The following is a 17167-nucleotide window of genomic DNA, read 5'->3' on the forward strand; positions in this document are numbered from 1 at the left end:
CCTTAAACTCCTCATGGTAGCCTCCGAGAAAGTCGGAAACAACATTGAATTGTTTAACGCCGTTGTGTTTTTATAATAATAATAATAATAATAATAATAATAATAATAATAATAATAATAATAATAATAATAACAATAATAATAATAATAATAATAATAATAAAAATAATAATAATAATAATAATTAATCAGAAAAACTAACGCAGGGAGATTTCAACGTTTCGATGACATCCTGTCATCATTATCAAGAAAATGAAGAAAATTTACATAAGTAAGTAGACAAAACTAAACTGAAAACAATAGTCTATTGTTCAAAGCCAGTGAATCATCAAGTGACCTCACACAAAGAAATAAACAATAGACTACTGTTTTCAGTTTAGTTTTGTCTACTAACTTATGTAAATTTTCTTCATTTTCTTGATAATGATGACAGGATGTCATTGAAACGTCGAAATCTCTCTGCGTTAGTTTTTCTGATTAATTTAATAACAAAAGTCAATCTATAAATAATAATAATAATAATAATAATAATAATAATTATTATTATTATTATTATTATTATTATTATTATTATTCAGCATTTCAGTGTTAAATGGTAGCAGGAGCCCATGAGTACCTGATGGTAGTTATGATATATTCTCAGCAGTTAGAAAGTCAATCCAAGGACAAATTGCCTGGATAGTTGGTATTAATATCATCCATTCCTTCTTCAGTTCTTTGTGTTCTCTCAGGACGGAGTCTTCACTACTCTTTCTCTTGTTCTTGTTCTTATTCCTTTTAGTTTCCAAACTCTGTTGTATAAATATTCATCTCTGATACATTAAGCTTGGGACACCTAGCAAAAAAATATGTAAAAATCCGAAAATACTTGAAGATATATTTTGCCAACAAACAGATTGTGCTTCCCGAGGTGAACTGACATCAAACACGAGAAAGTGTGTTTCATCAGATATCCAACACTGAGAAGTAGGTTGAAAAAACGAGGCGCAGCCGAGTTTGTTACACGACTTCGAGGTGTTTGGATATCTGATGAAACACGCTTTCGAGTGTTTGATATGGCTTCTCAAATGATCAATAATTCTTGGAGAAAGTCGGCAAAATTTTATGGTAAGTAGGATCACATATCCAAACCACGGTCACAGTAGTGTTTTTATTTGTTTTTCTCTTGATGAATGAGTTTGAGAAGTTGTAATTTAGAACGTTTGTGGAATTTAAAGAAATCTTATCTTCCGAATTTCGGAGCCGCTATTGGCCTCGCTGGCCTAAGTCGCACTTAAAGCGAGGTTTACCGTCCCTGATGAAAAGAAAAGGAGTCACTGATTTCCTCTATTTTTACAGTGCTATATACGCGCCTTACCGTGGCCACCCAACAAACTTTTTTTTACAATTTAGCCATAAAATACAAAACGGAATGTTTTCAATAATTCGTTGTTGCGTCACTGGCCGGTTGGACTTTGCAAGAAGCCGTCACCGTTAATCGAATTCGCGTATCCTGATTGGCTAACTTGTAAAAAAAGTTTGTTGGATGGCCACGGTGAGAAAAGCCCCTTTTTTCCCTTCACTTTTTCTCGCCCCCTCCCTCCCGCTCCCTGATTAAACCTGCTACGCAGCTAGTAAGATCCAGTTTTTCGTCCCCATTGAAATACCTTGTGCCACTGAAATTTTCCGCGTCTCTCCGTTTATCTCCATGTAGAAATGCGCACAACTCCAAACGAAAAACGCTAACAAGTTCTTTGTCATTTTCATTTGACTTCATGTTTGTCTATCACAGAAAAAGAGCCTGCGACTCATTCGCCTGTATAGGCATAGAAGACATATGCAATACCAATATCGAAGCTGAAGTGAATGTAGCTACGGGGCTAAATTAATTATTTTTTATTAATATAAGCAAAGTGCATTCTTTAAGTTGAAATAAATGTGATGGTATATTTCAAGCCTGGTGAATGAATGGGAATGATGTATTATTCTAGAAAGTGACACAGGCATACTCAGAAAAAAGAAATCCGAGTGTTCCTATAAGGAGTCGAATCTAAGACCTTCCGATTACTAGTTCGGATGCTCTATTACTGAGCTACAGGGGACTCATGGGAACTAAGGCCATTAAACTAGATTCATGGGACAAATATCCTGCATTCTGCTAGGATACCAAGTCTCCTGTAGCTCAGCGGTAGAGTATCCAAACTAGTAATCGGAAGGTTCTAGGAGTACCCGGATTTCTTTTTTTCCGCGTATGCCTCTGTCATTTTTTTTTTTTTTCAATTTTTGACTTGTTCTTTGTGCTCGTTAACGCATCCTGCGAAAACAACTCCTCTGCGTTGTTCATGTGTGACGCTCCCAAAAGCTGAAGATATTTCGCTCATAGCATCTGAAACAGTGCACACTCTCTAAGTGGGCCGGCCGCGGCTATACAAGGAGACTACGCATGCATAATGGTAGCGAAATTTGAAACTTCTGTTCTTTATTTTAAAGGATGGCAAATTTAAAAAATAGACTGTGAACTAACCGCGAAAGGAAGCAATTGTTAGCAAGACTTGCAAAATACCAGGCAGAAATTACGAACTGACAAAGATTACGCTTATGACATTTCATTTTCTGCTTGTAAAAGAGGTACCATTTTGGCAAAAGTTGAGTTGATGTGCCAAGAGACTTCCTTCATCAGTGATCACGAAAAAAAAAAAAGCTCATTAAAATAGACTAAAATGGACTAAAATAGTGCTATTTATGGATTTTGGACGTGCAACCCTCACCTGACCCCTCTTATTGTGCAACCTCAGTAGTAAAACAAAGCAAATTCGATATGCTGATCACGTAGAATTAACCGCACCTCGCCATCCGTTATCATTGTATTTCATAATTAAGGTTACTTGAGCGGGAATTCAGGGTAAGATTAGTTTGAAATATAGAAGTTAAGTGGAGGCTAAATTCCCAACTAAAGGACAATTGTAACACAAGCGTGGAGTTCTCGTGTTCTACCAGGGTGTTCTAACACACACTGATAGCCTTTTCGTCCAAAACACACGGAGACAAAGACTGAGATGACGGTGAAGACAGTTGATGAGGGCTGGAGTTAACCTAAAATATCTCAATCGATGTATTCATCGGTTAAAACGGATGCTAAGTAAAGAGAAGTTCTGTCTTCTTCGAGCATTGAATTGTCCCTACCCAAAGATTTTCAGAAAGAGACTCAACAGAAAAAGACGCGGTTCCAAATGAACGCTTCGTGTTGATGAACTACAGTGGTCGAGGAAATTAAACACTCAAAAGAAAACTGATGCGTGAATTAAATTATCAAGATTTAGTTTAAATTCACGTTTCATGTATTTCGTTGATAAAATAATACTGATTTCCCGGTGAATTAAATAATCATCCTCCCCAAATGTCTTGAAATATTTAAGTACTAATACTACACGTTAACTGTTTATGTCAGTGATCAAGGCTTCTCTAAGATTAGTAAGCAGATCACGTACGGTTCCGGATAGGAAGACAAGATTAAAAAAAGATCAGATTATATATTTAGCAAACTAGGCCTCCCACGCCTCATTCCAGGAAGTTTCACATGAAATTAATCCAACGTATTTAATAATGCTGTTTATGGCGTGGGAAAACCGAATTTATCTAGTTCGAGTTCAGGTTCGGTGTGGACTTTGAGTTCCATCATATTTAATACTGTAAAAGGCAATGGTTATGAAGCCTGACAAACCTCTTTGTTACATGTTTTTGTTAGCGTTTCTGGCCTTGACCGTGCACAAACCACAATAGCCAGATTTGAGACGTGTTGGAGCAACTGACCCGTTAAGATATTTAACTATAGTGTGAACATTAAGACAAAGGATTCATGTGCACGGTCGCTGCCCTTCCAGCATGCCGCATTAACGCTTTCATGGCAAGGTTAAATCGATTTCGAGTTGAACTGAGCCTGTTCATGTTCAGTATAGTTAGTCAAGACGTCTTTAACTAATCTAAACTAGCTTACAAAATAAGGAATCCAGCGTGTATTATATAAACGTACATACAGAGAAAGAAGTAGGAAGAAAAACGTTTTTTTTTTAACTGAAGATGCCGTGCGCCACTCTAAGCATTGTCGTGCTCATATGCCGGCATTATACCGGGTAAAATTGAAGTCCAGGTGATCAAGGGTTCTGTTGTGCAACTCTTTGAACATCATAATGGGTGCTGAAAAAGTTCATTACGATCACTTGCTGGAAAAAAAAGTCGCAGACAAAAGTTTGAATTGGGGATCGTGCGGTAGAGGTTTCCTTACTTACCCCTCCCCCACCCAATCACACACACACACACTCCCCTTCGCTCTTCCTCTTTTTGTTCAAAATTTAGATGTCGTGCCGGCCAATTCCAAAATCTTAAAAAAATATAGGAATTCGTTTGTTGGCCAATATCTTTACTTCCGGGACATACATTACTCAGTACAATAATGGGCCATTTTTTTCCCAGTACGTTTGTACCAGTTTTATATCCTGCTTATTGGCGATTACTGTTCAGAGTAGTCTGGAGCGATTATATCGTGATCTCTTGCGTGGGTTTCAAAGCGTTGGTGGGACAATTATTTCAGCAGACATCAGTCTCTTGTCCTGACCCTAATTGTCTAACACCATATGATGTAAAAAGAGATAAAATGCGATATCACAATTTCATATAAAAAGCTAGCACGTTCTCTTGGAGGCGGCGTGGTCGAGTGGTTGGGGCCTCCAGATTACTAGTCCGTGCCTCTAGGCTCCAGTCCCTTCTCTGACCACTAGCTGGATTTGTTTCGGGGTAGTCCCTTGTTCAAATCCTCGGCCATGCTTTGTAAATAGCCAACTGGTAAGCCTCCCCGCCAGTGGAGATTTTTAAAGACTTTCTATTCTGTTTAAAATAGGGAACTTAAGCACAGACGTTTTTGTGCCACAAACAGCAAACGGAAATTGAATTTTTCCCTTTTTGGAGCGTTTTCACGCTATCGCGTTTGTAACGTCAAGCCACAGTCATCAACAAGAGCTTTTCCTGTCCGTGGTAAGGAACAAAACCACGCCAAAAAGGAAACATTCGATTTCCGTTTGCCGTCCGTGGCTCACGAACGCCTGTACTTACACGGTCCCGCAAGCTTCTTGCCTTAAATCTAAACGTGTATAAATAAATTTACTTTAATTTTTTTTACTTAACTCTTTATGGAAGATACTATTTCGAAATAAGAGAGCATTTGATTTTGTCAAGTCAGTTGCCCTATTAAACGATCGATTTTCACTTTAGTTACTTCTGGGTGACGATTAAAACAAATAGTTGCTTTTGATTTTTGAACTTATTTTCTTTTCTGCATCAGTATTGTAAAACTAGATATTTTTACCTTGATATTTCTTCACTTACTTGTATAGGTTCAAGTCGATTTTTTTTCTGCAAAACTTTTCCTTTATTATTGCTGCGGTAAAAAAATTTACAAATGAAATATTCTGCTGTCTGCAAGCAGTGTTTTATGAATCTTTATACAGTGGAACCTCTCCTTACGGACACCTCTTTTTCATCTTAAGGGAGAGTTTTCCCATTAATACTGACCTAAAACATATCACGACCAAAATATTCTGCAATCAGTTTGTAGAGTTCTTTATCTTTTGTATTATCTTTGTGATACGAACCATTATTAACGAGGACAAGTGATCTACTTTGATCCCTTTCTAGACCTTTTATTTTCTCAGGGTTTAGAATTCATGAGAATCAACAAAAAATGGTGCAAAATTGGCCGGTGCGATGACCTGATCGCGATAATCGATGAGGCCACGTACGAAGAGACCACAAAGCTTCAGTGTGCACAATAGATTTTAAGATTCTGATTGCCACCTTAAAAACTGATTTAAATAGCTAAGATATCGAAAAGTGGGATAAGGTGCATTTTGTCTTCTTAGTTTTGTCATCAGCAAACACATGTTTCCGTCACGTCACGGTGTGTAAAAATTCGAACCTTCCCTAACGCTGTTTCCGAACACCACCCAAAATGCCAAGCCGAGGTGGTCGGTTACGAGAGGAGTTTCGACTGTAAAACTAATACGAAAATTAAAGGCGCTACAGTAGCACAAGACAAAGTCAAAGATACTGTATTTAGTAAAATAATTTCATGTGCGCGTCCTAGTCGTTGCCCACACTCACGTAAGCAACCTACGCGGGTGCGCCCTGCCCACGCACCGCTCAAACAGAACTACACCCCGGAAAACTAGCATGTAGCTAGGCTAACAAACTTCCTTGGCACCATAAAATTTAGTTTATTCTGAGATTGAGAACAAGAATTTACGAAATTTAACGGGGCGTGTTCCCGTGAAGAAACATATGAAGAATGGTACGATCCAGAAGATTCCACCGAAGATGATCGAAGACCTCATTAAATTTCCGTGATGTTGTCATATCAAGACTTTTATGAAGTGATACAAAAATTGAAGAGCAAGGCTCATTTCACCGTAAGGGAAATATATTGATGCTTGTTCACTGCAACCTCAACTCCCCTCCCCCCCCCCCCCCCCACCACCACTCCACCAGTCTCCCACCCACAATTGGTGGCCATTTCAGTGGTGGTCAAAAGAGAGAGCAGCCTGGAACGAGTAAACTTGCGCGAAAACCAAAATGGCGGAAAATTTGTCCACTCGACAATTTTTGACGAATTTATTGATTGTCTGATCGTCAAGTTTGTCACGGCTGAAATCAGTTCATGGCGTTTTACCACAGAAAAAATAATGTTTTCTATTCGGATTGTCAACAGTGATTTCTATGTCGCGACTCCAATTCCTGAACTCGATGCCTGTAATTCTGCGTTTCGTGAAACGGCAACCAACAAGGTTCCCGTTATCCGTATTTATGGTGCTACACCAAGTGGACAGAAAACATGTCTGCACGTTCATGGCGTCTTCCCTTACATCTATGTGCCATACGACGGAACCCAGCCGACTGACAAATATGTGAAACAGTTTGCAATTAGCGTGGATTTCGCAGTGCAGGTCGCTTTGGGGAAAGCTTCATCTTCTCGACAGCATGTGTATGAAATATCTGTGGTGAAAGGAATGTAAGTGTAAGCTTATATTGCCTAGGAAAACGTGCCATTGCTCCACTATTGAGGCATCTGAGGATCGAAGGAAAAAAAATTGAAGCATCCTGGAACTGTTTCTGATGGTTGTAACCTGTTTTCTTTAAAACCAGTCAGCGACTAAAGACCGAATTTTAAAATGTAATTTATAGGGCAGTCAGTATAAAATGCAGACTACAGACTGCAGACTGCAGATTGCAGACTGCAGACTGGGTATAAAATGCAGACTGAAACCATGAGCCATGAGTAGAAAATAGAAACCTGTAGCACTCAAAATGGTAGGTGCCAAGAAGAGGTAAAGGTTTGAAAGGTGCAATCTTTAAAAAAAGATCTTCATTGTTGATAGTGGATGATAATAATGGATAGTGGAGAATAATAATAATAATAATAATAATAATAATAATAATAATAATAATAATAATAATAATAATAATAATAATAATAATAATAATATAAATAAATAATAATAATAATAATAATAATAATAATTTTAGACATAAAATCTTTATTACAAAACCTCAATTAAAATCCTATTTATAATAATCCTGCTGTTACAAAAAATCCAATCAATTCATCAGAACAATATTCATTCACAAATTCTAAAAAAATAGAAGTAACTTAACCTTACAAAAAAGAAGAGGAAATAGATATAATTAATAATAAAAGTTCAAAATTCTATAAAATAAAGTAAAGAATTCTGTTATGCAGAGATATTACGATCATACAATCGAATCATACTAATGACAGCTAAATCAGTGTCCATAAAAAGCCCTAAGTATAAAAGCAGATAGACACGTATTTCAGATATCCGCACTAGCGACATTTATTTCACAGTCTAATGATTGCTCTATTTTGCTGCTAAACGGCGTTATTATCCAAAAACAAATGTTTCGAATAACACCTGAAAAAGACAAATTTACATGATAAAACCTTATGGAGAATCTATGAAAATTTAATATAGTTAAAAAGACATCTATTAATGAAACAACGTTTAAAATGTTCAGTTCTAAGCTGTGGGAGTATATAGGTATGACCTCTATTCCTTAGTGGCCTAGCTTTACTGGGCTGGGTTGTTCGAAAGCCGATTAACGCTAATCTACAATTAAAAGTTAATTGAAAAGTGGTTTAAAAGCTAAAGGTAAAATAAAGTCTAGGTCAAAACTGAGAGCAAAAAATCTTTTGGAAGAATTTTTACCGATTCAGTAATTAAACTTGAATCAAAGTTCACGTTAATCCAGGATTAGCTTAATCGGGCTTTGAACAACTGGGCCCTGGGTAGTAAGAGGTCTGCCAATGGGATTTTAGCCGAGCTGGTGATGCCTTTCCATAATTTCCTGTCTGAGATTTTCAAAAAGCATGCTACAGGCGTAATTTCCTGAAGGAAGCCAAATCGAACTGCTCTTTTCTGGAACTTATCAATTCTAGAAAGATACTTTTCATAGGTAGCAGTACCCCATACTGAAATAACCTAAGTAAAAAGAGATGTTATCAGGCTATGAAAGAGATAATGTAGGTAGTCTAAACTACAACCATATTTCTTGCACACTCTTAATATGTGCATATGTTGTAGGTTAAAATGAATCCAGGTTAAAATGATTTCAACCTAGGTTGATTTGTATTTTCCTTTAAGGTTGGGTAATTTACATCTGAAACAAAGGAAAATACAAATCAACCTAGGTTGAACTTTACATTTTAACCTGGGATTCATTTTAACCTACAACAGATACGACTCCCTGCTTTACTAAGAAGATTATTGAACTGCTGGTCCCAGTTCGTGGGATCACTATTAAAGTAGATCCCTAATGGAATGGATTAGGTACTCATGCTTCTATGTTAAAGAAAATCAAGATAATTTAATATAATCGAAACAGAAGAAATGCTGGTAATGAGTGATGTTTCTCCATTTTAGACCTTTCTATGGATACCATGAAGGAGAAAGAGAGTTCTTGAAGATTTCCTTGTACAATCCATTCTTGGTGACAAGGTAAGGCTCAAAGAAGGAAAGACACATTTGCAAGTCTTATCTCTTTAAATCTAGTCAAGAGTTTATTTTTTATGGTCGTTGGGTGTTGGGTGTTATCCTCTGATACACTAGCTTCCTGAAGGGGTTAATTTGCTAAAATATAACAAAAAGGTGGTGATAACTGTAGGGTTCTGAATCTGGGTCTGTAAAGTTCACCCATCCTGCTTCTCTCCTCTGTTCTTATAACTGTCCTTAATGCTAATTTTGTCTTTCTCACTTCACCTTGCAATAAACAATAAATGTTACCTGGAGACCTGGACACTATACCTCCCCCTTTTTCTTCAGTGTGGCTCAAAGTCCTCGTAGATAGTGTTCCACATAGAAGTTCAAACTTGAACAGATCTTCTGGGTTCTGCCATTGCGATAGTGGGACTGTTGTTTACATCTTTTACAACACTGGACATCCCTCGTCTTAGGACATTTGATCTCCTACTCTGCTCTGGATCTGGCAGCTCAACTCTGTTATATATCCAATGCTTAGTGACCAGTTTATTGTACTCCTGCATGGTTCCAATCTGACTCCTTCTCTTCCATGAACTTAATAAGTACTTTGCAATAACCCAGGTGCATGACCCAGGTGTAAAGGTGGGGCCAATCGATCGTCTAAGGTATTCACGGGTAAAGTCTTAAAGTACTAGACCAAGATAGCTTGAGCTAATTCGGGTGTATAAGTATTCATGAACAGGTCTTAGGAAAGTGGTCAAAACTCCTATACTCGAACAGGACCCATGAAACCACAAAATAGATGGTGGTCTCTGCCTGCACCCCACTTCCTCAACCTCAATAGATGGTGTCTTTATTGCATAGCCACCCCTCTATTCAGCAGAAAAAAATGACAATGACATTCACACCTCACTTTTCTTGCTTATCTAGCAATGCTGACTCTTACTACCTAAATATTTCTGTTTCAACTCAAATTTTAAGGTCAATCAAATTTTGTTGGCAATGTTCGTGAGATAGTTGGTGTCTTCGATAACCCCCCTACCCCAGACTGAGACAAGGTCCAGGTCCTCTTCGAACAAACTTGTCATGGTCTGAGTTCCCTTATAGTCTGTGTAGGTGGCCTCAGGAGCCTGCAAGGATGTAACTGCAGGAAGGGTGGCCATCTTGAACGCCTGTAGAGTGGGGGCCATCAGCACATTGCTAGGCAGTAGGTTCCATGTCCTTATGGTTCTTGGGAAATAGGATGTGCCATAGGCATTAACGTAGGACGGGAGTTGGTAATATTTGCAGACACTGTGTCTGGTGCTTCTTGTATTGAGAAATACAGTTGGGAGAAAACCAATATTAACTAAATTATTATGGATTACCAGACATTAGGGACTGAAAATGCACAATCAGAAAACCCCCATCTTGTTTGTGAACTGTATGGGCCAATTTTTGTAATCTGCAAACGGACTTCAATGAAATGAAAGAATAAACTATCCTGTTGTCTTTTTTAATCAATCTGTTGCAAGCCAATTTGGGATGGATAATTTTCTTTTCAAACTGGATACAGTGTAGTTCCCTATATCAGGGATATTGATATTTACAGCTTTTTTCCAAGCACCCTTTCAATTAAGAAGTTTCAGGTTTCTTTCACCGATAATATCAAACACAATTTTGTTGGATATTTGGCATGAAACTGGGGTTCATCTTGAATATGTGTGCAGCCTATTTAAAGAAATCTCTAACCAAATGAGCCTTGAGAATTCAATATTTATGGTCCATAGATATTCTCAAGTAAATTTCAAGTATATTTCTAGATTTTACTTAAACAGCAATGCAAAGTTGACTAACTGTGCTGGATAGACCCATTCGGATGACGCAATGTTGTACCCAATTCAAATCCTTTGGTCATAAAATGTTTTGTTCTAAGTATTTCCATATCATTTAAATGTGAATGCTACATTATTATGCAAATGCAATAAACAAAGAATCTTAACCCCGGGGGATCTGAATTGGGTACAACATTGGGTTAGCCAAATAGGTCCATCTAACAGATGTGTCCCATTTTTTAGGGTGGTGAGTCTTCTTCAGAATGGTGCTGTCATGAATAAAGTGTTTCAGCCGCATGAGGCTCATATTCCTTATCTTTTACAGGTAAATTATCGTCGGTGGCAGTAAATGATGTGAAAATTATGTGGAAGGCTGTTTATTTTGTAGTAAGAAAATACATTACTTTTAAAGCCACAAGTTCCAAAAGTTGCATTGACATCAATGTAAACATTTATTAAAAAATATCCAATAAATTTTCCTCTTATAATAATAATAATAATAATAATAATAATAATAATAATAATAATAATAATTATAATAATAAAAATAATAATAATAATAATAATAATAATAATAATAATAACAATAATAATACTTTATTTTTATAACGCAATTTCCAGCAATGTCCTATTGCGCTTTTATAATAAATTACAGCAAATTAATTTCATTACACCATACAAATATACTGAATAAAAAATTTACATACTTAGGTCTAATATTTCTAATGTGCAAAATGTCTAAATGTGGTATTTAATTTTAAAGAAAAGCTTTCCTAAAAAGATGAGTCTTGATGTAACCTTTTTCTGAAAAAAACATTCAAGTCATCACAAGATCTTATTTCAAGTGGCAGGGAATTCCACAGTTGCGGTGAGGCTACTGAAAAGGACCTTAATCCATAACTACAGAGTTTATATTCCAGTTTATATTCTCTTGGTGGGATTAAGAAGCTTGCATGAATCTTTGGTACCCTCAGGCATTATTCTATTTAATTAGAATTTTGACCAAAAACATATGAATAAATAAATAAAGAAATAATGCCAGAATTACCATCCTATACCACATTTTTAAAATTATTATTAGCCCAAAAAAGAAAAGGAACCATTCATAACTATTGTCAGCCTACCCACAAAATTTTGTTTTTGCATTTTCAGTTTTTTATGGACTACAATCTTTATGGGATGAATCTACTTCATGCAGCGACCGTTAAATTCAGGAATCCTGTTAGACTTGTGAATTATGGTATGTTCATAAAATTATTAATAGTAATGGTAATTATTGTCTTTTGTTGTATTTTATTGTGAATATTGATAACACATTTTTACCATCATAATTATTTTAATACGATAAAAGAAATGAAAACATACTCCTTTCACATATCTACTTAGAAGGCAGAAATTGCACTTGAAACACTGATTTTATATAGCGATAATTTAATTTGGTGATCAGTTGCATGTTCATCGGGTGTGGGGTCAATTATGCTAAAATTTCTTCTTGTAGTCTTTTTCCTGACCATTCCAGGAAAAATATATTGATCATTTGTTGTTAAATTATAGTAATTTAACCTAAATTTATTTTCCTTCAAAGGTGAGGCTGGAAAACTGACTTCTTCTTGTACTGCAACTCAGAAATCAAAATCTCCTCAGCTGTCTCCAAACGCCGTTGCTGGCATTCCAAGTGAAATATGGAAGGAAGATATGGTTCCAAGGTAAACACATGGTGTGATATATTGAAGCATAGATGCAGGAGCTTAGTATGAAGGACAAGGCTTTGCTGCCCCTTTCTGGTTGTCATGCTCTGTGCTTCCTCTCCAAATGCTTTGTTTTTTGTTGTTCCTTTCCCGAGAAAAATGTCTGGGCTTAACCTGTGGCCAAGTCTGTAAAGGCAATCCCTCAGAATTTAAGTTTCTCTTTCTAAAAATTTGCAGTTGCCAATTAATGGTAGAAAGAGAGAATGTATTGTTGAGTAGACCTCCTTGTATATTGATAGGAAAGACCCTCATTAAAAATCAGAGACCGAGACTTAAACTCTTTCCCTCTGTCCCTGAACTTTCGCTTGGCTAATGCGAACTAGACTACGAGACTCAAATTTCAAAAGAAAATTATACAAGATTGTACAGTTCCAGAAAATATCCATACTCCCCTCATGGAAGGTTTTTTGTTTTGCACCCCCCGTCCCCCCAGGAAATTCCAGTTTAGCTTCATACTTTGCTTCTAAAATTTTGACTTTTAAGACCCCCCCTCCCTCCAGGAATTTCCGATGACCTCCCATGGGGGGTATGGATTTTTTCTGGAACTGCACATTCTAATACCCACTTTACATTTTATGAGCTCGAGACACCGAGACTCTAGTTTGAGACACTAAGATTTTGAAACTTGCCAAAAATTTGCCAAGAACTATCTTTTTTCAAGGACCATTCTATATACCCCTATTGATTAATCAATGAAATGAAGATTGGAATCTTTGTAATTTCTCGGATGTGAAGTTCAAGCATTCTGAATGTTGAGGGAATTTTAATGAGTAGTTGAGATTCAGATATTGATCTGAGTAAACACACCTCTTTTTTCGCAGGGAATGCATCTTAGGATCTGATGTTGAGCGACTCAGTTTCTGTGAACTAGAGGTTGATGTGATAGCATCTGACATCTTGAATAAGCTTGAGATAGGAGGTACACTGGAACTTGCTTTTCACATGAATGATATTTATTATATCTGCAACTAAGTCATCCTTGATGTAGCTACTCCCCAAAATTGAGTAATGATAATTAAATTTATCTGTTAATGAAAGAAAGAAGGTAAGTTTAAGAGGCACAGTCATCTATTTTTAGTGTCACTTTGTTTGACTAAAAAACATATTTGCATCAATGTAAAGATTAAAATAACGGTTCAGTTTAATTAAGAATAATCCTACTACTGCACAGAAACTAGCCTCCCACACAGTCGTTTTTAGGGGTCTCCTATTGGGGAGGAGGTATTACGAGTCCCTAAAAACGACTGCGTGGGTGACTACACGGAAACTAGCATCATTCATCGCTGGCTGCAGATGGCCAGGATGGAATGGATTGCAACTTGAAAAATTGGCCAATATTTCAAGTTTCTTCTGAGTATTCTGGAAAAATAATTTGCTTAAAAGAAAACTTATTGAAATTCATTCTTCCTCAGAGAAATCATTTCATATTTTCCCCCTGGTGCTCTAAGAACAATTTCATATTAGAAAAGAGTTTCTTAGTCAACTATTGGAGCACCGTACAGCAAAAAATTGTCTCTGTTACATGTGCAGAGTATGGAAGGTTGCAAAATTAATAAATTACATTACAAACACATTAATTTTTTGTTACTCCACTACGCTTATGCGCTGCACAAATGACACCAGCTTGGCACAACACTACACTGCACTGCACTCCTCTACAGAACTTCTCTGCTTGACTTAAAGCAGTACCATACTATGCCATCGATCTGAGGTTTGCTAGTGAAGATATTTCTTGTTATTGGCAGAGGTTGTAATAATCATTTTAATTGGCAGAGGTTAAATAGTAATAGCTTATTGTCTACTGCAGTGAAGTACGTAGTTCAAATCTGTTGTCTAACCCAAAGACTAAAATGGGTCCTTAAGACGACAAATCCTTCTCCGTCATCGCACCAAGGCTTTGGAATGATTTACCAAGCAGACATTAAACAATGTTCCACTGTGGACTGTTTTAAATCAAGATTAAAATCTCTTCTTTTCAAGAAGGTGTTTCAGATTAGGGTTTTTATATAAAAGGACTGTAAAAAGTATTGAGAAGTCCTTCGTTATGATATAAAATGCAGAATTTTTTTTATATTATTATTATTGTTATTATTATTATAATATTAATTGTCCCACTAGCACACGTGACAGTTAAACTCGTGCCAGGAGTCATTAACTAGAGGAAATACTGTAGCCACCTCTCCTCTGCCTCAAAAGCTCACTCTTTATTGCTCTCCATAGGGATAAAAAGAGTAGGTTTTTTAATGTGACTATGAAGTTTCTTTTATATATATATGTATTTTTCTCACATTTGTAATTGGCATTTTTATAGAGTTGTAAAGCATTGAGACTTAGTGTAATGCTTAATTATATATTATTATTATTATTATTATTATTATTATTATTATTATAAAAAGGTTTCACAACAGATTACCAACTGTTTGAGCTGGTTATTATGATTTTCAGAATTTTATTCTAAATTTTCTTTCGTTCTAGTCAACATTGGCACTAATCCTGGCTTGGCTGCTATCTGGGAAGATGAGCAACAGAGAAGGAGGGATGCAAATGAATCTTCACAGATATCAGCTCCATCAACGCAAGGTTAGAATTTTGTTGATAAATGATCATTTCAAAACTTGTTCAAATCAAGTTTAAAGTCAAAATTATAGCACATTAGTGTAACTGTTTTTTCTCCATGGCAAGTGATTTGTTGGCTATTGACAGTATGTTAGTTACCTAGCTGTTTTGTCTTTCAGCTAGAGGATTGGTTCAAGAAACTGAAACCGAAAAACGATTCAAAGAAAGAATAAAAGAGATAATTGATGAGCGTGATCTTCTAATGTAAGCCATCAGTTATTGAATGTAATTTGTGTCCATATGATTTTAAAGAAAATGGTTATGGAAAACTTATTTTTATTTTGCCACGCAAAGAAATTATAAAGAAGAAACAAATAATAAAATAATTTAGGTGAAGTTACAAAGAAAACGTGGCGAGAAACTAGAAAGCTTATGTGTGATTCTTCTTCCCCAATTAAACTAAGTTGGCTGCAAACAATTAAGTTAGTTACATGGCATAAGGATGTTAAATGATAAAAGCAATAAGCATCAAAATTACATGTTATTCATAGCTTTTAATTATTGAATTTTTAAGGGATTTGTTAAAAGAGCAAGTTGATTAGGGGTTGATGAGTTCGATGTTAAAGGAGTTATAAAATTTGGGTTCCTTGGAAAAACAGAAAATTTCTTAATATTTTTATGCCAGTTAAGGTAGATGAAATGCATGAGGGTTTCTAGTATTGTAGGTGTGAAATTGGTTGTTTTGAAGAGACTGCAAAGGGATAATCTGAGTCCCTGATTGACGTCCTATTCATGACCCTTCAACACTACAGTATGTACACTCCATCAACTCTTTGAATCCCATTAGGGTTCAGCATCAAATCTCTCCCTGCAATGTCATTTTTCAAACATACAGGCCCCACAGTTGTTCAAAGAGCAGATAAGTTGCTATCCAATCTATAAAATGCACTCTAAGTAAATAACACTGTTTGTCCACTGGATAGTGACTTATCTGCTGGATAAAGTTATCTGCTCTTTGAACAACCGGGGCTGGTTCATGAGAAAAAAGGAAATAATCACCAAAGATAAAAGGTCTTGATCTTCACAGAAATTCTCCCAACTGATGTCATAGGGAATATATGAAGAACAGTTATAAGAATATGCGTGTTGATATTTGGTGCTTCATGAGTAAACCAGTAAGTAATAGGCCGGGAGACTTCAGCAGTATACTACAACTCTCCAAGCAGCCCATTGTTTGGAACATGTTGGTTTGATGTACATTGTGAATCAGAATTTGTTCTTTGTCCCATGCTCATGACAAGACTGAATGCAACTTTCTCATTTATTTACAAGTTCGTATTATTGTTCCCAGACAAAGCCAGATGGGAAAACTTGGAAAAGAAGCATTATCCCCAGAAGACCTTGCCTCATTCCAAGATTCTATCTGTTCACTGGCTGCGTCTCAAAGGGAGTCGATTGCCGAAGAGGCTTTGGATGCCAATGCTGTGTCACAGTTACTGTCACAACATGTTAAAGGGATGTTGGGTGAAGGAGCAGAAGCAGAAGCTTCACAGAGTAGGATGTTTTTAGTGCTATTGCAGTTACTTGTCAGAAACCATAATGATTTGTAATGGTAATAGGACTGAGTGGAGTACAATTTAATAGGGAGTAATTGGGTGAGCGCACGCTCGGCCAATTTGAAATTGCAAGCTCGATTTCCCCTGAATTGTATGACACAAAATCTGATTACCTATTAATTTTGTCAATAACAAAAATCAAGGTAAGGTTCACAGCAACTCAGAAATGGCCTATTGTTATTTGGTACGATTACTAATGCAGTAGTCATGACCTCTGTAACCAATAAAATAGAACAAAATTAATTTGAAAATACATAATTGGGTCATAAAGCAATCTACCCTTACCCCGCCTTGCCCCACTCCATGTCACTCCACTTTGCTCTCCTCTGCTCCACTCTGCTCTACTCTTCTAATATGCTGTTGTCATTCATTGTTTCATCTGATGATTTTAGAGGTTTTAGATGTGTTAT

The 17167-nt window shown here is 36.4% G+C and overlaps 1 protein-coding gene across 2 annotated transcripts in view; it reads left to right on the plus strand.

Annotated features, from left to right (window-relative positions):
• The first annotated feature begins 6589 nt into the window (after positions 1–6589).
• Positions 6590–17167, plus strand: part of LOC146466625 (DNA polymerase zeta catalytic subunit-like) — a 42967-nt gene continuing 32389 nt past the window's right edge. Inside the window, exons 1-9 of one of the 2 annotated variants that reach the window (XM_085127170.1) lie at positions 6590–7036; positions 8967–9041; positions 11081–11162; positions 11990–12077; positions 12423–12543; positions 13407–13504; positions 15061–15165; positions 15321–15405; positions 16493–16695. In XM_085127170.1, the coding sequence (XP_084983296.1) occupies positions 6711–7036; positions 8967–9041; positions 11081–11162; positions 11990–12077; positions 12423–12543; positions 13407–13504; positions 15061–15165; positions 15321–15405; positions 16493–16695 (1183 nt within the window). In that variant the 5' untranslated portion in view covers positions 6590–6710. Of the gene's footprint in view, positions 7037–8966; positions 9042–11080; positions 11163–11989; positions 12078–12421; positions 12544–13406; positions 13505–15060; positions 15166–15320; positions 15406–16492; positions 16696–17167 lie in introns of both variants that reach the window. The other variant, XM_085127171.1, reaches the window with a different exon arrangement.

The sequence above is a fragment of the Pavona decussata genome, unplaced genomic scaffold (genome assembly GCF_977016875.1).
Source record: "Pavona decussata unplaced genomic scaffold, jaPavDecu1.1 SCAFFOLD_143, whole genome shotgun sequence".
NCBI classification, from domain to species: Eukaryota; Metazoa; Cnidaria; class Anthozoa; order Scleractinia; family Agariciidae; genus Pavona; species Pavona decussata.